The sequence below is a fragment of the Zosterops lateralis genome (assembly GCF_965231275.1).
Source record: "Zosterops lateralis genome assembly, chromosome: 9".
Lineage (NCBI taxonomy): Eukaryota > Metazoa > Chordata > Aves > Passeriformes > Zosteropidae > Zosterops > Zosterops lateralis.
In genome coordinates this window covers 6,098,076-6,124,396 of record NC_139769.1, presented here as the reverse complement: position 1 = coordinate 6,124,396, position 26,321 = coordinate 6,098,076, and the positions used below count along the sequence as shown (strand labels likewise).

Here is a 26,321-nt window from a genome sequence, read left to right as displayed (position 1 = left end):
AGCACCTGTATTACACAGCAGGGCAGGGCAAGATATCAGTTTTATTTCAATATTTTATGGTAAGGGAGAACATTCAGAGTTGACGTGTAGGCTTTGATGTCCTTGATGGAAGTAATGTCACTCATCAAAGAGGAGGGGGGCAATAAAACAAGATGAGGTATTTCACCAGATGAAGAGTTCTGTCCTGAGACAGCTGTCATCTCTGAGTCCCCTTCATGCTTTCCATATCCAATCACCTGGAAAAAAGGTACCAGAAGAGAAATTGAGATCTCATTCAGTGTTTCTCTGCCCTGACAATTAACTTGATATACTGAAATGCAATTCTAACAAGAACACTACTTATAAATGTAGCAAATGTAGATAACCACAGTAAAAGTTACATCACAGCTTCTCTCCCCTGCCCTCACTGCACTCTGCTTGTCCAAGCTGCCAACAAGAGCAGACAGACACTCACATGTACACTGAGCACTTTCCTCTGGTTACTTCTGTGAGCTTGGAACCAGTTGACCAGGTCTGCTTGTGTAATAGACTTGAGAGCTTCAATCTGAAACACACAGGAAGGAGGTTTTAGCAGCACAGTGGTGGTTCAGGTAATTTTATACATGGAAGTATTTTCTCTGCAACCTCTACTCCATTGGATAAAAGAGCCTTTTGAAAACATGTAATTTTAGACCCAGTGTGCCACTAGTAGCATAAATCCCATTTGTGCTTTTGAAACTGCTGCAAAACCAGTGTAGGTTTTGTGTTCCACAGCTGCAGGACACCTACCTCCCGTGCCAGCCTGTCAAACAGGTACTGCTGGGTCACCACTTCATTCCAGTTCCTGTCCACTTCTTCTCCAAGGTGGGAGTCTTCACATTCTTTCAGTTTTATCAAAGCTGTTACCTACATGGGAAAAAAGACAATTAGTGTTAATGGGTTTTAAATTACCTTAATTAACCATCACAGTCACTGCGGTTGAAAGAAAAGCTAAATTACATTAATGAGGAAGCCAGAGAATGGATGTTTAGAGAACAGATGAGAGCAGATGAGCAAGAGGCAGGTTTTAAAAGGCAAGGCCTTTGTCCAGAAAATCACCATAGATGTAACTGAATCATGCAGTTCAAAGAACAGCTTTTCAAGATGAAGATTCACCTGGGTGCTAAAAGCCTCTTCAGTTAAATCCTTGATTTTTTCTTCAAAGCAAGAAAGAAACTCCTCTATTTTCCTGTCAACCAATTCAGAACTAAAAGAGAAACAAACAATTAAATTAGGCAGGGGAAAAAAAACACTCCCCAAAAGAATATTAAGGGGTAAAGTAGCAGCCCCCAAATGATGAGGAAGGCTTGGAAGGTTTGGGACAGGTTCACTTTCCTCATCCCCTGAAAAGCTCTCTCATCTGAGAACACCTAGTGGTCAGTTGTTTCTGTATCAGAGCCTAAAGCCAGTGCTCTCATTTTTAGCTGTACACTAAAGAAGGGACTTCAGGTGCCCAGGAGCCACTGCCATGGCACTGCTGGGGACCTGCTCTGGTACCCCCAGCTGCAGCCCTGAGCCCTGCACAGCTCTGGCCTATAGGACAGAAAGAAAATGGGATGTGATGGATCCTGAAGTTTCTGACACATTAAAACCCTCACTGATGACACAGACCTCAGTAATGGAAGTGTCCAAATGTAAAAATTAGAGGCAGCAGCTCCGTGCTAATTAAGTTTTCACTGAGATAGTGGCTTTTTTCACAAGTGGCACATTTTTCAAATAACCCTTCAACTCTGGCAGGTCAAATAACTTGTAGGTCAAAGGCCCAGGTTTGAACAAAACCATAACAGTGCTGTGCCTGCTGAACATGAGCCACAAGAACAGCCAGACAGGATTTGAACTCGTGTGGCAGAATAGCCTCAAAAGGGCAGGGGGGTAGTTGACTTAGTCTTGAGATTACTTTTCAGTATTCAACTCAGGAGCACTGCAGTTTTAAGAAGCCTAAGGCTACTGTTTTAGTCAGGATGTTGTGACTGTCAGCAGTGCCCCTTCTGACATCCCCTTGAATTAAAAAAAATCCCTGTGGCCTGAAACAGGAGTGAACTCTTAACTGGGAGCAGGTGACTCCCACAGCCAAGGCTGGGAGTGGTGAAGAACTTTCCCCACAGAGCACTTACTTGTATTTAGTTGCCTGGGTTGCCACTGTGACTGAGAAGCCAAGAATCCCAGAAGTGTTCCTGCAGGTGGGGTACACATGGTAGCTTAAAAGAAAAAAAGATGAAACAATAAAGTCATTCCACAAGCAAAATTAACTTTTCATTTACATGCTGCAAGTTAACAAAGTTAAGACAGTGTTGGTACTTCAGACAGAAAAATCTGAGATCTAAATTTGCAATAGTCTTATTTTTTTATTATTTTCTGCATTGCTGCTTTTCAGTGCTTTCTCAGCTTTAGGAAATCCTTCTAAACTTGGGAGTGTTTGTATTTGCATTCCTGCAAATGAATCCAAGCAGAGTGAGAGACCCAGAGCTGTGAAAAGCCTGCTCCAGTTTCCTGAGGTAGCAGGGTGCCCCTGAGGGAGGCTGCTCAGCACCACAGAGCTGCTGTGAAAACAGCCCTGGGGAAGGGGGGCTGAGTGTGGAAGTGGAAGGAAAAGCTTTATGCTGAATAATTCTGAGTTAACACACTGGTAATAGATGCAATTCTTACAGAAGTCAAAAGCAACTTGGTTTGTATTGATGGGTGATGTGGCTGTTTCCATTACAGTAACTGAGGATTAGCCACTGTGCAGGAAAAGACAGAGTAAAGACACCAGAGAACAGTCAAAGCAGGAGTGTAGGAGCAGGTGCAGGAGAATTCCTCCCCAGTGAACTCACCCAAGGGTTTGCTTGGTCCTCAGGAAGTCAAAGCAAGGCTCCTCCATGTGCATCTGAAACAGCACAAAGTTACAGCAGAAGTGACAGTGCCTGCAGCCCCTCGTGGCTCCACACAGAGCATGAAGTGTCCCTGGCCAGCCACAACCACTGCATTAGGGAGGGCTCAGAGCTGTGGGGTGGGAGCTACAAGAAGACACCTGTAGTGTCCATCACTGCAGCATTTGGGGACACCCACCCAAACATTCCAGCCAGGGGCAGCAATAGGAACACACTGGGGGCCAGTCAGCCCCGTGGCCTCAGCTCCAAGCACTGTTTCCAGGGGAGACACTGCTGAGTTAAGAGGCACAAACACAAACTTACCACAAGCAGTTCCATCAGGGTGTATTCCCTCAGGTTCCTGGCACCTGACTGGACAGAGAATGAAGAATTTAGGGTGGGTTTGATGTGACTGCTCAAGCCAAGGTGACTTGTGGCACACACCTCAGCACTGAGGGACAATTAATTCACAGCAGGGACAGATGGGAAGTTCTGGTTTTCCCTGAGGGAACAGGCCCAGCCCAGCCCCCAATAGCAAAGCTGGGGACACCAGGAAGCCACCACAGCACTAACCCAGCTCCCAGGACCAGTCCAGGAAAGGAAGGTGCTGGTTTCAGGGAACCTCCCAAAGGGAATTCCATTTGGGTTCAGCCTTGGGGCACAGGCCTGTGATGACATGAAGTGTCTGTGTCCCCTCTGTGACATCCCTGTGCAGAGGCTGCCCTCAAAGGCAGGTTCAGAGCAGGCCAGCACAGCCCCAGCACACGTTACCTGGTAATAGACTGTCACCTCCGAGTTGGCATCGCCCTTGTTGAGAGTTTTCACCTTGCAGAGCAGGTGGGTGTTGGGCAAATCCACCACCCGGAACTGCACAGGGCAGGGATGGGCCAGGGGAGCAAACTGCAGCTTTCTGGGGGGAGCACAAACAGCACAACATCAAACACCTGCTCACACAAAACCAGAACAACACCCTGACATTTACACACTTGGTCTGATGTTATTTTCCCCTTCCCCAAACCAGAACTATGTCTGCTTAAACTGCCACAACCAACAGCCACCTCCTGCAAACACCAGAGGGAAGAAAAGAATTTCTGAACACTCCCACTCTGACTCCCTCCTCCAGAAACGAATTTTATCTTGATTATAGTTTCCATATAATAAGCAAAGATAATTAAAGAGTATAATAATAATTAAAGAGTCAAGAGATACTCACTGAACAACATAATTCAGGAAATCCTTTGCTTCCTAGAGAAGAAAGCAAAGACAGCAGTTTTATTTAGCAGAGAATTATTATCCCAATTCACAACTACACACCCCAGTGCAGCACTTGAGAGGGTGAGCCCCAAGCCAAGAGCAGCTGAGCTGTCCTGCTCCCTCCATCTCTGCTTCCTCATTGTCCCCAGTCCCTCCAGCCCCCTCTGCACCACACTGCAGGGTCTCCACGCTGCTTTTTACACTGCAATGTCTCCCAGAAGGAGAAGGCACAAACCAAAGAAAAAGCAGCAGTTACCCTTATTCCATGTGTTTGGCACTCAGTGAGGTTTAACCAAACCATGCAGGCCATCAAATTCCCAGGATAAATGTGCTCTGAGGGAAGCCTCCTCCTGTGGCACCACTGTGGGAATTTCTCCTTATCAAATATATCAATACACCAAACAATATAAAGAATGGTAGTAACAGGAGAACTAGATTACAGGCATCTAGTACCTTTTTTCCTATCTGCAGTTTAAATCCAAATTCCTGAAAACTCCTGTTCAAACTGGCAGCTGTGGCCTTCCATTGGCTTATCCTCATGAGCACTCCTGAGGTGTTGGAGGTGCAGCTGCCCAGTACCCACAGGACCCCAGATTGCCAGAGCAGAGGCAGCAGCAGGTGGCAGCCCAGTTCAGTGTGCTGAAGGCCATCTGAGGCACCAGAGCGAGCCCCAGCTGCCAAGGCTGCACTCACCCTGCTGGTGAAGTTCCCCTGCACGAGGCCCTCCACGAAGAGCTGTGACTTGAAGGCGGAGACGAAGGCGGAGAGCGCCTCGATGGAGAGTCCCTTCATCAACGTCTGGTACTTGTCGATCATGGACCAGCGCCCGTGCTCCAGGATCAGCAGCCGCACGTCCCTGCAGCCCACGGGGACAGAATGGGACACAGGCACAGCACATCAGCAGCTGTTTGATGCCAGAGATGCCATTCCTGACTGCAGGTCCCAGTGCCCTCCCCCAGCGGCCACTGCCAGACCCTGCGTGTCCAGTCTGGCCACGTGTCTGAGCCAGGAGCTGCTGGGGCTCCCTAAGCTCCAGCAAAGCCTGGAACAAGCCCTGTGAGCCCAGGGCAGGGATCCCTGAGCTCTTCAGCTCAGCCACTGCTGCCCTCCCCCAGAACTCACTTGGCCAGAGTCTCGGGTTTGATGAGGATGTTGTAGTATGTTTTCTTCAGCTGCTCTGTTATCATTTCGAAAACGGCTGGAGTAAAGCTGAAGTCAGACAAGTAATCGATGATGAGCTGAAACAGAAGCTGTAAAGAGAATGGTTTTAAGTTGAGGTTCTTGTTGGCTTAAGAACCAATTTAAAATTAACTCTATATGATAATATAAAATTATCACTATTGAGACATGAAGCATTACTAAAGCATGCTCCTCCATTCTGCCAGATGTTCTTCACTAAACAATTCTATCCCAAACGACTGTTTTTACACAGTGAATAAGCTCAATATCCCAAATCCATAGGAGTTTCCATTCTATATTCAATTTTTTCCTTTTACAGCTGACCAGCACAATGGCATCACAACAGAGACATCGTTCAGGATTACAAAAGAGAATATTCAGACCCTGCTGCTTGCATATTTGGCTTTTTCTGTAAAAATTTCTATTAATAAGTCTGACAGGTGATTAATGGTCTTAAAGCTCCAGCAAAGCTCTTGCAATAGAAGTGGATGGTTGTCTCATCTTCACTGTGTCCCCTTTGTACCTGCCATGTCTTTCATGCCCAGCATTTAGGGAATGGGAACAGGGATCCCCCAATCCTCTCAGCAAACCACCACAGAAAATCTGCACCCAAAATGAGCATGTTCAGAAGCTGCATCTCCAAAGTCAAATTGAAACCAAAATCTCTTTTCAGACACCCTTCTCCAGACCTTGTGCAAACAGGCACAACTTAAGAGATGGAAAGGCTCCAATCCTCTTTATGGCCATGGGAGACACCAAGCTCTTTATATAGGAAAAGCTGTTAAAATTTTAATGGAGATACAGTTATTACTTAAAGGAGGATTTAAGTCAGCCTGAAGTCCGTAATTTGAGCTTGTGTAAGTTCACACAACTCCATCTTCACACAAGTAAGCACAAGAAAAAGCAGCACACTTGCTGCATTACCCTGCCAGAGACCAATTTTTCCATTTAAAACACCTCATCCAACCATTAAAAGCTCCTGAAAAGCACACACACTGCAAAGCTGCAGGCATAAAGGCAGTGAGGAGATGAGCAGAGCTTACAGGTAGTTTGTGATTGAATCCTTTCACTCGGATGATCAGGCCATACTCCCCAGCCACCAGCTTGTACTCCAGCTGCGCCACATCTGCTTCGTAGGCTGGTTCCCCCAGGTTGTGGGAAAGGATGTTTACAAATGTATCAAACAAGATTATGCTGGAGGGAGAAAAGGGCAGGGGGTTAAAAAGAAAGAAAAAAAGGACTGGCTTAATATGAAAGTTAAGCCTGATGAGCTTGATGGTACACGCAGTGAATTCCAACAGAAATGGAATTTGTGTAAAATGGGATTCAAAAAAGAAATTTTCAAAAAAAAACAGAATAGAGAATGCAAGTTTCTCTTTGTACAGAAAGCACATGGCACTACTTAAAAATTATCTGGACATTCAGCTATTGCTTCCAATGTGAATGATTCCAGCTTCACAAGATTTAAGGTTTCTTCAAGGTAAGAATGCACGTTTTAATGAGGCAATGCTTAAAATATGGAAAATTACAGCAAATGAAATTATTTTACTTTGTGTAAAGGCATGGGGGACAGATAGACTTGGTTATGCTCAATACTTGAGCAATGAGATGATTATTTATCTACCAAGGCAAAAAAATAATAATAAGTTAGAGCAAAGCAGGCTACAGAGCCTGGAAATAGCACTCCCTGCTTTCAGGTTTTTGTTATTGCCTGGATTCCATTTCAAAGATTAAACTAACACACCTCATGAAAACAGACTCCCAAAGGCTCTCCCAAAACATGATTTGTGCAGGTCTTGGCAGGCTCATGACAACAGCACTGTGACACTGGTACAAGTGGCAGTGGCAGCCTGAGGCAAGCCGAGTGCAGCAGCCCCTGACCTGCACCCAGAGCTCTGCCCGACCCACAACTGGTTTCTCAAGGCTGCTGCAGCCTCTTCTCCTGCCCCTGCAGCCTCCCAGGATGGTGGGACATGCTCAGGACATGGCTGGGGACTGCTCTTTTCAGGAGCAGCTCCTTTCTCAGCACTGCTGCTGTTCCATTCCCTTTTCCCAGACCTGCCCTGGGGAACACCACACCTTGTGGAGCTCCTTACACTTCTGTTGGCTACAGGCAGGAGCTGCTGCAGAACCACCATCACAAACTGCAGATAAAACCACAAGGAAGGTGGAAGGACCTGAGAAAAAGACACCTTATTCTATTCCTCCTTAAAATCAAAGTCTTTTCCCTGCTCTTCACTAGGTATGGTATTTTAGTATGGTAATTTAGTTACTCTGCAAGGTAAGCATAAATAACACAAGCCTCACTTCTCTGCAGATTGCTGTATCAATGGAGAGATCAGGTGGAATCGAACATAACCTGGTGAGGAAAAGGAAATTTAAATGAGCAATTGTATAGAAAGTGACAACTTTCTGAACTCAAATATATTACCATCAAGTTGCTCTTTGGTGACAATGTGAGTTTAACAAAAATGGTCATTCATCTCTAACACTTTTTATCTTATTTTAAGTCATCATTTAATGTCTTCCTACTCCAAAAATCTTCCCTTTGAAGTACCAAAGATTAGAAAACAAAGCTGTGCTTTGCTGAATACTCCCATGGCGTGACCACTATAAATAGAAAACTCCACAGAACATCTATTTAAGAGACACTAAAAACTCTAACATTCTGCTTGAAAGCAGCAATATATTTTACACCCTTGTCTCAGATCCAGGCCATATTTTTCTCTGTCTGTAGAAGAGACTATGTCCCTTCTAATTAATGTGCTCCTTCCTTCTCAAGCCCTTGTCTCAGCAGCATATTCTGTCTGCTCAAGCCTGTCCCCACACAGCCTGTTCAGAAGTCAGTAAATTCCAGTGATTCCACTTTTCAACCTGAGGTATCAGCAGGGTGTCTTTGCTGCCTTAGTTCACCTGCTTCTCTTTTATTGTAGCTAATAAACATATCAAAAGGACCACGGAAGAGCTGACAGCAGGCACTTCAGTTTAAATGGTGAACACTACCACAGGTTATTCGCCTTCAAATAAATTCCAGCTGGTAAAAACAGGGTCTTGCTATTCAGAAAGCCCTCAGGCATTTACCTTTTGGGATTTTGAATTTATCATCCTTCCTGTACCAGAGACAGCCTTGTTGTGTGCTGAGTATTTTGACTGGATATTCTGTCTCGGGGCAGTCAGCAACTTTCAAAGCAAAGTCGGTGGCTAACAAAGAGAAAAACCACACCAAAACCACAAGTTAGTGTGTTTCACAGACATGATCAGGCTAAATTCATCTAAGTCATCAAAAGTATCAAGAAATACATTTTTCCCCTCCAGTTTTTTTAATTATTTGTGACAGTACTTTTCTGGACCCAAAGAACATCTCTTTTTCACTTCCACACCAGAGCAGAACACTTCTGCTCTGCTCAGCAGCAGAGCAGAAGTGGTGGCATCACATTCCATCCAAGACACAAGTCCTGGCTTTCATTTCATTTGTTTTTGGCAACAAAGGCAGATGGTATTTAGATGCCTTCAGAAAGAGGAGGATTAAGCAAATAAAATTCTCTAATAAGGTGTCTGGAGCTCTGTGTTAATTCTCACTGACTGTGAGGCCTGCTCTGTTATGGCATTATCATCTCTAATTTTATATGCCTTAAAATAACTCAGTTTTTAAGCTTATAAATAAAAGAATAGTAAATAAAATCTAGCTGAACAGAGTGCTCATGTTTTTTTAATTTGTGAAAATCGGTTGATTCCAGTTTAGGTTGTTTCTAAATCACAGCAAATTCTCAAATAGATCACTGGGGAAGATTTCCCTCATGCCCAGGTGCCTTACCTATGTATTTGTTTTCTTCTGGAAGGTGTAAATCCTGATTTAACTCAAAGTCACTGTCCCATAAATCACTCCAGTACCTGTCAATATCTGTTAAAAACCATGAAATGCATTAGTTCAACAGGAAGGGAAGGCCATCCTATTTCCAAACATCTTTTCCCAATCTCCAGAGAGATTTGCAGTATCACAGTAATTTCTCAACATCACCCCATTCCTCAGGACTCTTTCTAAATCCTTTCCTACAAAATCTTCTGGAGCAGGACTGAACAGTCCTATTAAAAAGCAAATGAAGTCTGCCTTAGTACCCAGCTGCCCTTACCCCCTGTGCTGCATTGCTGGTGTTCTTTGCCCTGAATGGCAGCCAAGTGGAGCTCACTGGGACCTCTGCCTCCCAAAGGAACTGCAGGAGTGGGAATCGACTGGCACCAAACCAGGAGCAGTTTTAGGTGGCACAGAGGATTCATTAAAGCACTGAGGATTCTTTTCCCTGCTTCCATGCACTTGTGCTTTGTGTTGTGACCCTTTCACTTCCTCTATGCAGGACTCAGGCATTCTCAGCTCCTGCTGCAGTTTTACCTTCCATACTGTACTGAGTCCCAAACCACTTCTCTTTGAGGTGACACTGGCCTTCGTTGGCAGCAGACAGCAAAACCAGGTTGGCTCTCTGAGGGCTCAGCTGGTTCAGGGCATCAGCAATGATCTACAAGGTACAGACAGTATTTCAGTTCAAATGCAGCTCTGACTGCCTGAGCCACCAAAGACTTCTCAGTTGGAAGGCAGGAAGAACAAGACATAACCAGCTTACAAAACAGATCTGCTTTCTGAATACAAGTGTTTCAATTAGCACAAAACTTGTGCCTGCATTATGTTTAATTACAAATGCCTATACACATGCCTGTATGACACAGTATGCACATGTTTTCCTGACATCAAAACATATAATCAGAGTTCAAAGAACATTTACCTCGGGCTTGTATTCAAACAGGAGCTGGTCTCCTGTCAGAAAATCTTCCTTCTGAAACAACTGCATGTTCTCACAAAGGTTTTCCACATAGTCAACTGGATCTGTCTGCAAGCAAAGAAATAAAGCTATTTGTCACATCATTAGAAACCCAAGACATCAATTTTCTGTTCTGAGAAGAGCTTGACTAGTCAGATATGTTGAGCGTGAGTTGGATGCAGTGCTTGTTACAGCATTTAGCTTCAGTTATTAAATTAAATGTATTTCACAACTGTATCTAATGCTCCTCTGAAAATCCTAAAATTTCACACACATCATCTTTGCAGGAGAAAATTTATGCAGTTCACAGTCATGGAATCTACTAAGTTGAAGACCCAGCAGAATGCACTCCTTGCCTCCAGGGGACACAAGCAAAGTCCTGCAACAATTCAAGATTTAAAGTTACCTGGAAAGTACAAGGCAAGGAACTGCTGCTGTACCAGTACCTCTGGCTCTGCTCCTTTCCCAGCTCCCTGCCATGATGTGCAGGGTGAGCAGGAGGAGGTTCTCCTGTTTGAACATTTGCCTTTTAGCAGGGTAAGGCTGCCCAGAGGACCAGGCTGCTGCTCAGCTTCTTGCTAAGTGATTTTGGGGTGTTTGCAGCAGGCAGCATCAGGCTGTACAGACTCTGGGTCACACAGACAGCACAGTACACCTGGAAAACAGCTGAGTGTGGCACATCTGTGCCTTGTAAATGTAGTGGGAAACATGGACAGGGATTTCTTAAGACACCAAACACCTGAGGAAACACTAAACCTCTCCTGGGCACCCCATTTATGCCAAGCCCTGCCTCAGACATTCCTTAGCACAGCTCCAGCCACAACTGGGCTGCCATGACTAAGTCATTGTTCTGCCCCTGGGATTCATAACCCTGTCACAAAAGCACGCACAAATCTGTGTTCCTGCTGCAGGCAGTATTTGGATGGATGGATCTCTTTTCCCAGAAGGAAATTTCAGTGCCATTCAAAGAAAGAAAACAAGTTACTTAGTAAGAAACAGAGCATGGCTAAATGTAGCAGGAGTAAGAAAAGTCTAAATTGAAAAAGATCCTACCTAGCAGGTAAGGAATGAAAAATCAATATTAAATTCTGTTAGGGAAAATTCTCAGTATTTCTCTGCCTAGAATACATCTTCTTTCAGCCAAATACAGCCTCAATAAGTGCACAATGCATTTCTTCTCAAAAAGAACTTTGAAAATGTGTTTCCAAATGAAAAAGTAATACTTTTCATGGTTTACCTATGTCAGAACAGTGGATAAATACCTGTTCCTGGTAGTGAAATTCATTAGCTTCAATCTTTTGTATTTCTTCCCATATTCTGCAAAGAAGGAAGATAACAAAAGTGGATTTTCTCCATTATTCCACAACATTCGTCAAGAATCTTAAAAAAAGAGCCTTCTAGGAAAGGCATCAATGGTGAGATCAATGATTCATTCAGGTACAAGACACTGAAGCTATTATTAAATGCACTTCCCAAAATGGCATTTCTCAGAACTGGTAGAAAGTTCTTCTACTTTCCAAAGAGAAAGAGAGTTTAACTAAGAGTCAAAATCTGATATGAAGGCCAACACCAGAACACCCAGCCCTGACTGATCAAATTAATTTAAAATGAACACAAAACTGCACCTGTCCTCTACACTGGTTCAGCTTACTAAACTGAAGGAATCACATCACAAAAAATTAAACTAAAACCACCAAGAAATAAGCATAAACATTCAGAAAATTTCTTTCTGCACTTTCTTAAACTGACATGTTTTCCACACAGACAACTTTTACTAGTGACTCCCTGTTTATACTCCAGGAACTCCACAAAAAGTGCAAACACTACAAATACCAGGATAATGGAGAAGGATACCACCACAGATATCTGCTGGAGTGGCAAACACTTGCCTTTGATCTGGCCCCCTTTTCTGCAGCATCTTCAGGTACTGAAACACCACGTGGGCCACCTGCAGACAGAAAGGAATGGACTTATTTTTCCAGACATCAGGGAAACAGCAGGAAAAACAAACAAGCTCTTTTTGTACAACACCACACCTCGTAGAAGTGCTTGTAACCTTCATCAGTCAAAGTCACAGAAATGCTGAAGATGGAGTAAGTGGAGTTTTGTTCAAATCCTGTCTCTCCATTTCCTCCATACAATGCAAGGGCCCAAAACCTATGGAAGAGTGAAAGGTACTTATTAATTAATCATTTCAGCTTTGTTTGACCTTAGTTACAAACAGTACATCACAGTGTATCTTTATTTCAATCCATTTACAGTTTCCACAAAGCTTTTCCAGTTTAAGGATCTAACCTCAGGATACAGAATTCAAGAAAAACAATGAAAAAGCTAAGTAACCTTTTGGAAATATCAAAGATCAGTCAGAGGTACTGCTGATCCATGAATCACAGACAAAAATCCCATTTATTTCTTACTTGGGTTTATCACCACCTTACAGAATATCACTACAAAACACTGATACAAAAAGGCAGGCTTGGCCTGCTTTTACATCTATAGAAAATATAAATACACAAAATAGACTTTATCTGTATTTAAATGAGATCAAAGCATTTAATAACCGTGCTTAAAAACCACCTACTTTTTCCTAAGGAAAGAAAGAACACTGCCTTTGCCTTCATGTCCCACCAGCCAGGAAATATAATGAAGAGGTTTCACCCTAAGAGAAAGTTTAGAGGAGATTAGATGCCAGGAGGTAACACATTTCACAGAAAGAATTCAAATCACTGGGCTAATGACTAAAATATGCACCGTCTCTTTCTTCAGGGCAAGTTTTGCATTTTCAGGCAGAATTAAGATAATAAGCTAAAAGTGTGGGAGTTCAGAACATAATGACTGATCTGAGTCAGGGAGGAAAGGGAACCTTATCTGCAGCAGTTTAATTCATTTTTAAAATGCCTCCCTAGCTGAACCAAAGTAATCTGTTAGACAAGTAAATGAGATTCTTTGGTTTGTTGTGAAAGTCAATAAATTATTCACAGCATAAAGATGGTAGAAGTAAAATGCAGCACAATGTACCTGTAATACTGTTCTTGTGGGGGAAGTGCCCAAGTGATGGTCAATGAATGAACCTTCCTGATTGGAACAACTGGATGCAAATAAATTGATTAATTATAAATATACATGATGAGACAGAGATAAGAAATCTTACATAATGCAGAAAGAATAGTTAAAAGCCATTTAAAACCACACATAATTACTCTACAAATTATCTGGATCACTCTGAGAAAATTTCTTTCAGTATTCAGGTATTCAAAACATTTAAATCTATTTCACTTACCTCTGTAAAGCTTGTGAAACTCTGGTGTGTCAAAAGGCTGAGTCAGATGACCAAAGCTGGGTTTGGGTAAACCACTTAAAAGCAAAATGAAAGTGTGATGTTACTGGCAGAGGTTCAAGGGTACACTGAGATATTCAAAGGCATCAGGACCAGAGTTCTGAGGACACCAGAGAGCCTGGCAAGGCTCCAAAGCTGCAGCCCAGCATCCCCCAGCCCCAGGAGGCACCCAGGGAGGCAGCCTGCCCACACAAGGGAGCAATGAATCAGATGTGACACCACCCCAACACCTCCCCTGCCTTCTGTGTGAGGCAGTAACAGCACAAAACTTGCTTCTGTACAGCCAAGAACAGTAAACAACACCCTGAGCTCACCCTGGACCCAAGGAATCCTGATAAATTATCTTGTGGGGCAGCAGGGATGAGCAGGGGGTGGCCAGGACAGACAAATGTCTCTGAATGGCATCAGGCTCTCACAAGAGCATTTCCAATCACCACAGAAACAAACATCTTGCAAAAGGGAAGTAAAATGCTTTTCAAGTTAGCAAAGCTTTTGCAGAACCTCCTTTTTACAGGCCATATTGGAGTGAACCATTAAAAAAAATTATTTCTAGCCCATTGCCACCCTAAGGATGATGGTTAAAGTCTAGCTACAGTGTTAATTAATTCTGCTTCTAATTATTTTTGACACAAAGCAAAGATAGGCAATGTGAAATGATAATGTAGGTTTGAATGACATCATAAAGTCGAGGCATCAGCACATATTAAACAAACACTGTTTCAAGCTAGCACCACGCAGCTCACAGCCTAAATAACTGTTAAGCAGAAACAAAGTCTTCCTGGAACAATTAACAGTGGAGTTTCATTTAAAGAGCTGCCTTTTTTTTTTTTTTTTCCTAGATAAGAATGTTAATTAACAAATGGAAATTTCCTTTGTTTCTCCAGTAAGGGATTTTTTTAAAGTCATTTTAAGAAGAGATAATTTTATCATCTGCAATGTCTTTATGCATCAAACGGATCTTACTTATTTGGGATCTCAGAGAAGATTTCTGTCACCCACTTCTCCAATGTATCCAGTGTTTCTAAAAAAGAGAGAATACAGAAATGCAATTTCCTGAAGATCTAAGAAAAGTTACCTTATCTCACCAGTTCAGTTATTTCAAAGAGGCTGCAAGTCGGTGTACTTGAAAACCGCAAAGTTCTAAATTATAAACTTTAAAGCTGTTGGTTTGAGCCAATTCTTAACATTTGTTGAGCTGTACCCGTGGTCACAGCTCTGGGTTTGTGTAAAGTGTTCAAATCCAGGCTGACACAACTGGGATTTAAAGTTCAGCTGTGTCTGGAGTGACTGGGAGAAGGAATTACTGTCTTAGGGATGTACAAAATCATCAGTACTTGCAACTCATTCCACAACTCTCCAGATCATACACAGGAGTTTTCCCCCTCAAACGCAGTCCTAAGGATTCCTTCTCCCCATCCTCTTTTCTGAGGGAAATGAGTCACAAACCAAAAGGGTTTTTTAAATAAAAGCTTTGCTTCTTTAAGCAACCATTCTGAACTCCATAAGTGATGCTGCATTTGTAAACAGCCATGAAAAAGGCTGGATGGGGTAGAGGGAGGATTCACTGTTGCAAATACAAAAAAAAAAAAAGAGAAGGAAATACAAAATTGACCTGGCTGGTTATCAGTTACCACCATTTTCTTCCCAATCACCATAGAAAATATTACAATCCAACACTGGCTTAATGACTACTCAAGAGGCATTCAGCACCCTGAGCAGTTTACTGTCTAGACCAAAATTAAAAGCAAAGGAGGAGAAAAGAAGAATGCCTATTATTACCATCTCCATTTTAGAGATGAGAATTGCAATCAGTTTTAGCATTCAACAAAACTCTCTAAACACAAACTCAATTTGAATAACTTCTGAGAAATGTATTTCCTCTATTCTCAGCAGAAACAACTCATAGGTCTGCCGTTCTCCACTAAAATAAAATTTAAATCCATTTGCACATAATTTTTCAAGCTACGAGGGGAAAAAATAGAACCTCTACTCCTCCTAAACAAACAAGACATCTGGGAGAGTCAGTCTCAGTCTCCCCATCACTTGCTGAGGAGTTTCACTGTTGATGGCAGAGAAATCAGCAACATTAATTCATTTAAGTGGTTTGACTCTTCATTGCTACAAGATTATTTCTGAAATGTTATCTTTGAGATTTTCCCTTCTGTGTTAATATGGAACCCATTCAACAGCTTCAAAATGTTTCTCAAGAAGTGGCAGGATGATAGTAACACAGCACAATTGCTCAGGTCTTGTTTCATTTGGAAACCAGGCTAAAATTTACATATAAATACCCTCTGCAGGACTGGACAAGCCACTAGACTGGCTTGGGCTACAGCTGGACTGGTTCCAAAAGCACCAGCAGCAGCAAGGAGGCTGTTTTTAAGGAGCAACTGATGTTACCTTTGGACTGGACAACCAAAGTCATGTAGTGAGCAGAGTAGTGGCGCTGCCAGAACTCCCTCAGCCGGGTGTAGGTGTCGATGTTGTTCAGTTTGGGCTCGTGCTTGAGCGTGTCTGCATTACCTGCAAACAGCAAAGGGGAGGCAGGTTAGTGATCCACACAGTGCCTACAGCAAGGCCAGACACACACACTGAGAATTTACTTTCCTCCCTAGGTCTAATCATGGTAAAGCACATTAAAAATACTTAATAGAAATCTGGAGTGAAAGGAGTGTTAAGGGAAAATGGGTATTTTGCGATTTCTGGTTCTAATCCAAAGGACAGCTGATATTTTTATGATGAGGAAGGACAGAGTCCTCCTGCATTATCACATCTCCCACAGGCTGCACAGCTCACTGTGTGTTGCCAGCTATTCCCTCACCAATGGAACTTGCAGAACAACAGTGGGAAAAAGAGGAGGAAATGTGAAGTTCAGTGTATGTCACCACAGAAATTTATAAAAACAAGCTACACTTCTAACACCCATCAATCACACTGCTGTTTACACACTCACCAGCACCATGAGGGTGAGGGAGTGAGCACTGGATTGGCCAAGAGAAGGATAAATTTTCATTCTACTCCCCTTACATGGCTGTGAAGTGCTAACTCATGGAAGTTCAACAGCAAATTATTTACTTTGAAAAGCCTCCTTTAGACATACAACTAGAAATAATTTATTTTTCCAGGAAATTCTAATAGCAAAAAAAACCCCAAGCTTATGCAAGATGGAGATGACTCAGAGGGCACCACCTTTATGTTAAGAGAAAGTTCCATAATTATACACCTTGGGCAACCCAGCTGTAACATCAGCAAAAAGCAGTATCAGAAAGAAAAGTATCTTAAAAAGGAGAAAGCTGCTTTTATTCCCAACCATTTTCCTGTAAAATGGATAATTGTTCGAACTCTTCTGAACAAGTTTAATAGTTGTTGTGATATGATAGTTCATGTTAGTGCATCTAACCACTCAAACTTTTAAGTAGTTAAAAGTTAAAAGTATCATCACCATTTTGTAACAGAAATTCAGGACTTACCCCAAAAAAATTTCTTCATAGGATGTCCAGGCCTGGCAAGACTCCCAAATAACATCTCCTTTCTGTTTGCATCAGAGGGCCTTGCTAGCTGGTACTCTGTTAATTATAAGAATTTGCAGTGGAATGCATCAAAGTTTGACATATGTTCCCACAAAACAAAGCACAAATCCCAACCACACTGAAAAGGAGACACCACACAGATGCAGCCTGGAATTTCTTTTAATATACGAATGAAGTAGTGAAATAAGAAGGAGGACTTGCTAGCAGTAATGAATATAAGAGGAAAAATGTAGCTCATTGCTGAGAAGTAAAGAAAAGATTAAGAAAGAAAAGCATGTAAAGCATCGACTTCTGTCTGAATGCTCTGAATATGTTCAGTTCAAAGGAGACAAAAGGCCATCAATATTACACATGATCAGGCTCTGCAGGAAGAGCCAGAGAACAATTACAAACCTGTTTCTACCATTTATCACACAGAACAACCTCTAGCCTAATAATGAAACAAGAAATTGAAAGGTAAGCAGATAAGTTTCTAAAAACACAGTTTTACAACCACTTTAAACTAATATAAATATGGGGCTCTGCCAAAATCAATTCACCCTCCTGAACTGCATTTTCCTGTTCCAGTTTTACTGGTAATAACAAACATTTAGAGCAGAGCTGTGCACTAATTCCTCTGGCTGGGTCCTCCTCAGCCAGTCCAGCCAGCTGACACCATTTCCTGGGGAGCACATTACCAGGGTGTCTCTGCAAGGGAAGGGCTGGTTCTGCACCACCAAGGTCTAAAATGGCTGAAGCTGTTGAAGAACCACACCTTAACTCCAAGGCAGCTCCTGCTTTACACTGACTTTTATCTAAATTCAAAGATCAAGTCACCCACTTTTCATGGTCAGAGGAAAGATAAAGAAAATTATTCGGAATAAATATTTGACCCAGTTGGGATATCTGCTAATAACATTTTTTTTCCCAAAACAGTGACATTTTAGAGGCAGATCCATCACATATTAGAAAATCAACACTCCAGTCACTTCTGTGCCTGCTTTAATTTCCTTCTGGGAAGTGACTTTTTAGTCATTCAGGTGTTAGAATAAGGAGACAAGCAGAATCACCTCAGCTTATTGTATTAACTCTGCACAGGACTGGAGAGAGCTCTGCGGCTGTGCTGGAACTAAAGGCATTTTGTTCACTGCAGAGCATCTACAGGCACACGAAACTGCCCTGCCAGTTACTGCCAAACCACTTCAGATTATTAATTTCTCATTAATGAAAATGTGAGGGTAAACTTTTACAGTGCTGGCACTATATCCAGTCTTTCTTCCTCTAAAAGTCACTGATGTCTAACAGCCACAAAGCTTCAATTCACGAGTTTAATCTCTCTGGTAAGTTATGTGAAGTTGACTGAAGTGCTCAGAAGGGGAGTTCAGCACAGAAGCCAATAAACAGTGTTACAAAGTAGGTTTTGTTTCAAGAAAATGGACTAAAGATGCAGGAAAAGATTCTCTTACTTACCACTGTCTACAGCCTCCACTTCTCGATCTATTGCATCCCTGATCATTAATGGGTGAATAAAGAACTGTGCCCACCTATGGAACAGAAAAATTCAAATACTTTTTTTCAGTGTCTTTTAAACTAGGGCAAAAACACAGTAATTAAATCCAACATCTACTATTTTGGTTTACAAAGCTGCTTGACTTACTACAAGCTATGTCATTCCTGACTATCATGTCTAGAAGAAAGATAAAAGGCATCAGAAAGCAAAGGGCAAAGCTTCCCAGCTCCAGAGTGGGACTGAATTGGTTGGATGCAGTAGGATATGGCACTAATGGGTGCAGGACTATCTGCATTACATCCCAAGAATGATCACACCAGATGAGACAAGTAATCCAGAGAGTCTGGAACCTGGAGCTAACAGGGACCAGGATCAGATGCTCCAGAGGAAATCCCCAGTTGTTCCTCAGGAACAACATGACAACATTGGAGGAAGATTCTTCCCAACTCCAGGAAACAAACTGTCGTGAAACACAAGTTTCTATATCCATTACAACTTTATTATCTACTATAAAAGTCAGCATTGTCATCCAAATAAATTTCTTCTGTATCCATACAGAGCAGAGCACTGGCAAGGGACAGATCTGCAGTGCATGGAGACTCTGTAGAAGGCTGCAGAGAATCTAATAGTTCTGTTTTATTTGCTGAGGTTTTTTTAATGAAAAACTGAACTGGCTGAAGCAAAAGTTCAAGATCAATAAAAGGTAAAAAGTAATATATCCCTGATGGAGTTCTATGGCCAGAAGACCCACTAAACTGAAGACAATTGAAAGGTGATGTTTTTCCATTTCTTCAGATCCACACGTGCTTGAATGAGCAGAATTCATGCTCAGCACTCATTTACCTCCTTTGTATGAGAAGCTGTTCTACAGAACTCCTAATTTCTGTTTTCCTCTGCACTAAGCAAGCTGTTGTGACAAATTGCAATTATATTTTTTTGATTCTTTAGCACTTCCAAACATCTAAAAAAGCTGGATTAATCTGTAAATGGAAGCTGAAATTGGCCTAGTAAAGTTTATAAAGTTTAAAATTTAGGTTATACTTGGAAAAATGTGCAAACATTTGCTCTTGCATCAAAGTAAATTTGCAGTGGAGTCTATTCTCCTCCTGAGATACTTTATGGCATCAGGAATATTCAGCTATGCCCGTGTAAATGAGAAATTCCTCTCAGTAAAGGAAACCATGCCAACCAGTGGAGCTCTCTTGTTCCAACAGCACAAAAGAGCAAGTTAAGCACTTTCTGGCAAAAGACACATTCAGCAGTGAATAACCTGCACTGGGTTAAATGTTTCCTTCTGAGACACATATTGTACTGTAACTTTGAAGGCTGCCTGAAAAAAAACTAACAACAATTTAGAAAAAACAGTAACTCTACCAGGACAGATATTTCAAAGGATGATTCACTGGGATTCTGGGAGCAGTTCCCCTCTGATCAGTTGTCACATTGCATAACATTTCTCCTGTCATCAATGCTACCAGTTTAAGACTGCCAAAACAATCAAAGAGCTGCATGTGTTAAGACTTAAACATGGGTCCTACATAATCCCACAGCAAAAAAACCAGCAACACATCCAAAGGGAAAACAGCACTTTCCTATATTCAGTATCACTGTTGTAGTGCAGGTAGCTATGAAAGTTCAGCAACAGCTTTGATCATCCCAAAGTGAAGAACTGGGCAACTACACCCAAGCTCCTGAGGCACACACAAAAATTAATTAACACCTCATCACCATTCACACCAAGTTACCTATCCAGGGCTTCTTTGAAGTACTTCCTCTGCACATCAAACTGGAACACTGTCCTCTCACAGTCCGTCGAGGCGTTGTCACCGCCCCCGTGTTTCTTCAGGAAAGCATCAAACCCGTTCTCATCTGGATACTTCAAACTGCCCATAAACACCACTGCAACAAAAAAACACCAAGGTGACATTAATCTGCTAATCCTGACTGCAAACTCTCTATGACTGACCCACAGCTCACAGGCAGAGGAAGTTACTGAATACCAACAGCTTGGGTGATCTGCCCAGGAACTGCTGCAGTTTGTTCTGGCAGTGCCCTCCCAGGCAGGCCTGGCCTCAACAAGGCAAGAAGAGTATTTTGAGACACATCTGGTCAGAAACTTCACGTGGTTTCTGTGTCCACATTACTAATTCATCACCTTTTACTGGGAGACAAAGGTCTGTAGCTCCAACCTGGTCGATAAAGCCACAGGTAACATAATTCCCCTCAATTTAATGGGCAACAAATAAAGTTGATACAAGCTAATGCACAGTTTGGCAAATATTAAGAACTCCTTACTAAGTCAATATTTGTATGAAAATAAATCCTCAAATAGCCAAATTAGGAAATGATACTAAATACTTCAGAAATGCAGGACCACATAACACCCATTTTGCACTGAAGCTGGAGAAGATGAAACAGGAGCAGGTACATACTGTGTTCCAGGAAGTGTGCTAATCCAGGCAGATCTTCAGGATCAGAGAAGCTGCCAACAGCAACACAGAGGGCTGCTGCAGACTAGAGAAAATACAACATTTTCAGTAAGAGCTGCTTCAAGGAACAATTCAGGAAAATGACAGAAGTACAAGATGAATCAACTGGGACAGGCACAATAAAAAGGTCTTGTCTGAACACCTAATCACAAGGTTTCAGACCTCGAGAAAGCTCACTACACATTTTTGCACCCTACAGCTTTAAGTACATACCTGCTTTTCTGAACAACCTCTCTTTCTTGTCTCTTCCTTTTCAGCCAGCTCTTCTAATTCACTGTCATCAGAATCATTGAAATCCTCATTATCTCCATCACTGTCCTCACTCTCATCCCCCTCATCACACTCATCATCATCTTCTCTGCCATCTTCGATCTCAGCTCCGGAGTCATCGTATTCATCACTGCCCTCTTCAGAACCACCATCATTATCCTCCTCCTCCTCCTCTGAAGATGCTGGGGCACCATCCAAGTAATTCAAATCCGAAATCAAAAGTGCACATAAGCCATTCTGCAGTTTGATATACCTGAAAGAATAATTACGGGCAATGAATATGTTCGTTTCCTAAGTCTGAATTTTCAGAATTGCAAAAATTTCATTATTTCCTGTAATAGTTTGAGAGTGATTTCCTAATGAAAATCTAATGGTAGCCAAGACTGAGTAGTTTTATAGCAGGAAAGTAAAATCTCTGCTATTCAGAATTCCTCTGCTATTCAACAGCTCTAGGAATAAGAAGCAGTTCAGGGCAGTAGCAGAAGTCATTCTCCCATAAGGTCAAACTCACTGATTTTGGCTTTTGTTCCTCTCTTTGTGAAACATTTAAGCTATTAGCACTCATTTCATGCACTCGGAACATGCAAACTCAAACTTCAATCATCCTTTAGGTTTGTCAGGCTCTTGGAAATAGATATGATGTGACAGAATGAAGAGCTTAGTCTTTCCTTCTAAGTAGGCCCCAGAGCATTTGATTTGATTTGATTTGATTTCATCAATGGTTTCTAATAAATGGGGTCTGCAAATGTTGCAGACAAGCATTGGAAAGGAGAGATCTCTGCAGGCTGCACAGAACCAGTCACAGGGAATGGCTGGGCTCCTGTCAAGAAGCAATAAACAGTCCTCTGTGTGTGTTTACACACGGATACAGGTTTTTAAACATGTGTGTATACATATAAATATAACCCCACAAACCCTCTGTGCAGCACCCTTCTATAACTTTTCACTATGAGGACTGCAAGCACCAATGCTCTGCACTACAAGAGCCCTCATCAGTACCCATTTACCATCAAATCTAGAACACAATTTGTCAAATTAGCCAGAGCATCCCTACCAGGAGCCTGCACTGGCTAATACACCAGCAGCAGAAAGGAAGGAATGCTGGGTCCAGAAAATACTTCATGCGCCCTATGAACTAGTGGGATAGAGACCTGTGGTATCTGATCCAGCAAAAACACACAAAACAAAGCAAGCTAGAATAAAACAAACCCATGGTCACATCCCACGCTCCCAGAAAAATCTGAGTTACAGAGCACAGAATCACAGAATAGTCTTTGTTAAAAAGGGTCTTTAGAGGTCATCTACTCCAACCCGAGTTTATACCAGGTCAGAACCTTGCCATGTGGACACAGCTCCTGGACTATCAAGTCTATGAAGAAAGCTAATGAATAAATGTCTGATAGTTGTGTTAAGGTGATGACTCATGACCAGTCACCCAAGGGGAAGTGACAGCACTTACTCTGAGCCTGGTTTTTGTGATCATGAACACACCCTGTTCCCTTGCTGCAAGACTGCTGAGCAGGACAGATTTGCTCCAATCAAAAGCACGAGTGAATTTTGACTCATCCAAACTCCAGCACACAGTGTGTCACTCGCAGGGATGCTCTGCTGAACTGCAGGAGCCACAGACAGCACTGGAATGCCTGAACAAAGTTAATCCTCCTGCATTCTGAAAGCATGTTTGCTAACCATTCCCACTAGGTTATGTCCCATCCACAGCTGCAGCACTCCTGAATGTCCTAAAAACCACACTGCATATGTGGGTGCTCCAGCCTTGGGGCAGCACCTTCCAGCACCTCCTCCTCCATGCACAACTCTGCCCTGCAGGTTTGCACAGCTCCTGGAGCACCTCAGCCTCACAGGGAGCAGCAGGTTCTGCTGGAAAGCAGAGGAGAGAATGGGGTTATTCTTCCCAAGGAACAATGTGCCATAAAGCTGTTCAGCCAGGTACATCCAGCAGCTCTTGCTGATCCTTTCCACACAGCTTCATTAAGCTAATGGAGCAGATTATACTAATTTTACATTGCTCATGGTGGGTGTAGCACACAGGACAGAAAGCACCCAGCAGCAAGGACAAGGCTGAACCACGGCACTGCTGGAGGCTCTCAGGTTTCACTCCAGCTTAGGTTATACAGAGCAGAGGCACCACTGACATAGGTGTTCTTTACTTTTTCCATGTTTCAGTCCAGTGGAAAAGGACAAATGTAACTAATATCCACTAGTATGCAAAATACAGTACAAAGAATGCAATCATATAAGGTAAAAACAGAAGAAAGCACAGTCCAATTGCTTTTTTGAAGGACTATACAGCAAGTAAGGCCAAAATATAAAATAAAATTCAAATAATTAAAAATACTGTTTAAACCTCCTGAATAAGTTTAAACAGGATTGTTCTCACACAAAGTTTTTCTTTGACAATTGTTTAGAAGTTAATATTGAAATACTTATCAGTGCATGGTAAACACTGAGAGAAATGCTTCAATTTCCCAAATTATGAGAAATACAAGACCATGAAAATCCATATATGGATGAATGTAAGTAAAATACACATTTTTGGTAAAACAGCTCTAATGAGCAAACTTTTATCATAAGAAATATTTTGTCACAACAAACCCACTTCTGAAAACACATCCTGCAATCCACATCAGAGCTCTTTTGGTTTTGTGATGGTTATTTGAGAAAGCAAAACATGACATTTTCCATTAAGTTAAGACTGATGCCACCAGACACAGACACTAAGCCCACTGTGACTGAGCTGCAGCACACATCACTGGAGTGTGAAGAGGGGAAAATGTGTCAGCATCATCACATCACCTGCCAGGACACTCCCTCGGGAGGTTTGGGACATCACACCTGGACACAGGCTCAGTGTGGCTTTGCTTCCAGACACATTGAACTTCTCTTCCATAAGGACAAACCTCTGTGCTGTGCCAGGCTCACTTCACACACACAGAAATCAGTCTGAAAGGATGCAACTCTCCCCTTCCAACTAAAAAAATTCTGTTAAGAATGGACAGTAGGATTTCTGCAAGATTTTGGTATTAGTTTATGCTATAAGCAAACACTGTCTCCAGCTCTCACATGCAGAGGGTCCCAAGCCCCAAAATCAGTTAGTGACAGCCTTCAGTGGATTTCCCAAGCTTCACCCAGCAGTGTGCTGCTCCAGGCAGCAGAGGCAGGAGTTCCTTAGGCTGACAGCATCCCCAGCTGTGAGCTTTGCAGGAGGACAAGCCTGCCAGAGCAGCATGAGTAAGAATGCCATCAGGAGAGGCAGGCAGAGATCCAGAGGAAGCAGCAAGGAAATAGGGCAAGAAGGGAGGGAACAAGTTTCTCCCTGAGCCAATGGGCAGAGTCCTCTTCAGGCAGCCAGCAGGGAATCTCACTGACAGCCAATGTCACTGCAAATCTAAAATTCAGTTCCTGGCTCAGGCAGCAGATTCTCCACTGGCTGCACAGATTAGGCATCGTGAAAAGTAAAGATAAATTTTTAAAAGCAACTCTAACAAGGGCTGGATAATCTTCTGCCTTACAGGAAGAAGTTATCAGAGTGTCCTTTCAAGAACAGACTGCCTTACAGCATCCAACAAGCTCAACCTCTGCTGGAGTTCTCATCCAAGTCTCTCACTGGGTCTGGGCCACGGAGGCTGTGGACTGTGCTCAGAGAAGCTGATCTTTTTCATCACTTTTCGGGGTATTATTCAGAAATATTGAAACAAAAACACAAGCAAAATGGTGGGCTAAAAGCATTTTGCCTCAATTCACAGACACATTTGTGTTAAAACTCATAAGTTCATCTAAAACATGAAGGGCAACTGTTTTTAAGTTGGGATCTGCTCTGAAATACTTAAATCACACCTGACACTTAGTGCTTTCGGGGAGGAGCTGTCCTCCCGGCCGAGGGCTGCAAACCAACGCTGAACTGGGTATTGCTGTGCCCGGGAACAGCAGCACGGACCGGCCTGGGCACAATCCCCCGCCCAGAGCCCGCACACCCCGGGCAGCCACCCCCAGGACCAACACACCCGCGGCATCGCCAGCTCCTTTATCACAGACAGGACCCAAGTGTCCCAACCACCGGGACCAGCCCGGGCTCCATTCCCGGCTCCCGGCAGGGCCGGGACAGGGGCAGACAGACCCCGGCCCACCCCCCGACCGGCCGGGCTGTCCCCGGCGGCAGCGCGTCCTCCCGCCCTCACCGGTACTGCTTGGGGTCGCTGGGGGACTTGACGATGTCAGGGTCCCCGAGGTTGTGTTCGGGACCGGCCCCGCCGCGCTCTTCCTCCTCGTCCCCATGAGGCGAGCGGCCCCCGGCGTCGCGGCCGCCCTCCGCGGCCTGCTGCCCCACCGCGAGCTCCGGGCTGCCGTAGCCGCACGTCGCCTTGTTCCTGCCGGGCATGGCGGCGGTGGCGCGGCTCCACAGCGGCTGGACAACGGCCCGTCCCGGCCGCCAGCCCCCGGCCACGGCCCGCCCGCGGGGACCCCCGGCCGCCGCCGCCCGCCCGCTCCGAGCGAGGGCGGCCGCGAGACTGCGCATGCGCATGGCTGCGCGGCGCTCCCATTGGTGGAGACAAGGCTGCCGGCGTGAGCGGGTGGGGGGAACCATAGACGGGAGAGTGGAGGGGGGAATGTGGCCCCTTTAAAGAATTGGGTGGAGCGGGCGGAGAAATCAGAGGGATGAGGAGAAGGAGGAAGAGCGGATCCAGATATCGGGGACTACTCTGTGCGCAGCCATGATTCCATGAGTATGCCTGCCCTCAGTCTGAGCTATGCTCCCCTACCCTCACCTTGGAATAGTCCAACAGCCAGCTGGCGGAAGCCGGCCTGCTGCCCTCGGCTCCTTCAGCGATTGCTCGGGCCGGCTGTCGCTCAGGGCTGTAAGGCCAATCAGCGCCGGGGGCCGGCTGTAGGCGGGGCCCCGCAGTCCCGGGCCGTGGGACGCGCCGTGTCCTGGGCAGTGCAGGGGCTGCACCCGCGGCTGCCGGACACCAACCTCTCCTTCTGCTTTACGTGGCCACTTCGGCACTCTCTGCACTTCCCGGTTCGTGGATATCCTTTTCCCCCATCACACTCCGGTGCCGATGGAGCGGGAGTGCTG

The 26,321-nt window shown here is 43.8% G+C and overlaps 1 protein-coding gene across 1 annotated transcript; it reads right to left on the bottom strand.

The window, feature by feature from the left end:
- Positions 1-22: 22 nt before the first annotated feature.
- NRDC (nardilysin convertase) lies at positions 23-25,637 on the bottom strand. The gene is made up of 31 exons (XM_083868077.1): positions 25,423-25,637; positions 21,170-21,479; positions 20,900-20,981; positions 20,213-20,366; positions 18,428-18,501; positions 16,919-17,014; positions 15,849-15,971; positions 14,412-14,469; positions 13,392-13,465; positions 13,130-13,199; positions 12,693-12,770; positions 12,148-12,268; positions 12,001-12,059; positions 11,374-11,428; positions 10,076-10,180; positions 9,688-9,811; positions 9,115-9,201; positions 8,382-8,501; positions 7,608-7,659; positions 6,344-6,494; positions 5,244-5,371; positions 4,815-4,977; positions 4,081-4,112; positions 3,639-3,777; positions 3,192-3,239; positions 2,832-2,884; positions 2,133-2,216; positions 1,135-1,225; positions 769-885; positions 455-544; positions 23-236 (listed from the first exon to the last, which is right to left on the bottom strand). Exons 1-31 carry the CDS (start codon positions 25,620-25,622, stop codon positions 42-44), a joined length of 3,333 nt encoding a protein of 1,110 aa, XP_083724203.1. The 5' UTR covers positions 25,623-25,637; the 3' UTR covers positions 23-41.
- Positions 25,638-26,321: the final 684 nt, after the last annotated feature.

Excerpts from the sequence above, each read along its gene's own strand:
- NRDC (XM_083868077.1), bottom strand. The coding sequence starts at position 25,622 with ATGCCCGGCAGGAACAAGGCGACGTGCGGCTACGGCAGCCCGGAGCTC. Across the intron at positions 21,480-25,422 it reads AGCGACCCCAAGCAGTACCG|GTATATCAAACTGCAGAATG; the intron begins GTGAGGGCGGGA and ends TTATTCTTTCAG. Across the intron at positions 17,015-18,427 it reads AGTGGAGGCTGTAGACAGTG|AGTACCAGCTAGCAAGGCCC; the intron begins GTAAGTAAGAGA and ends TATAATTAACAG.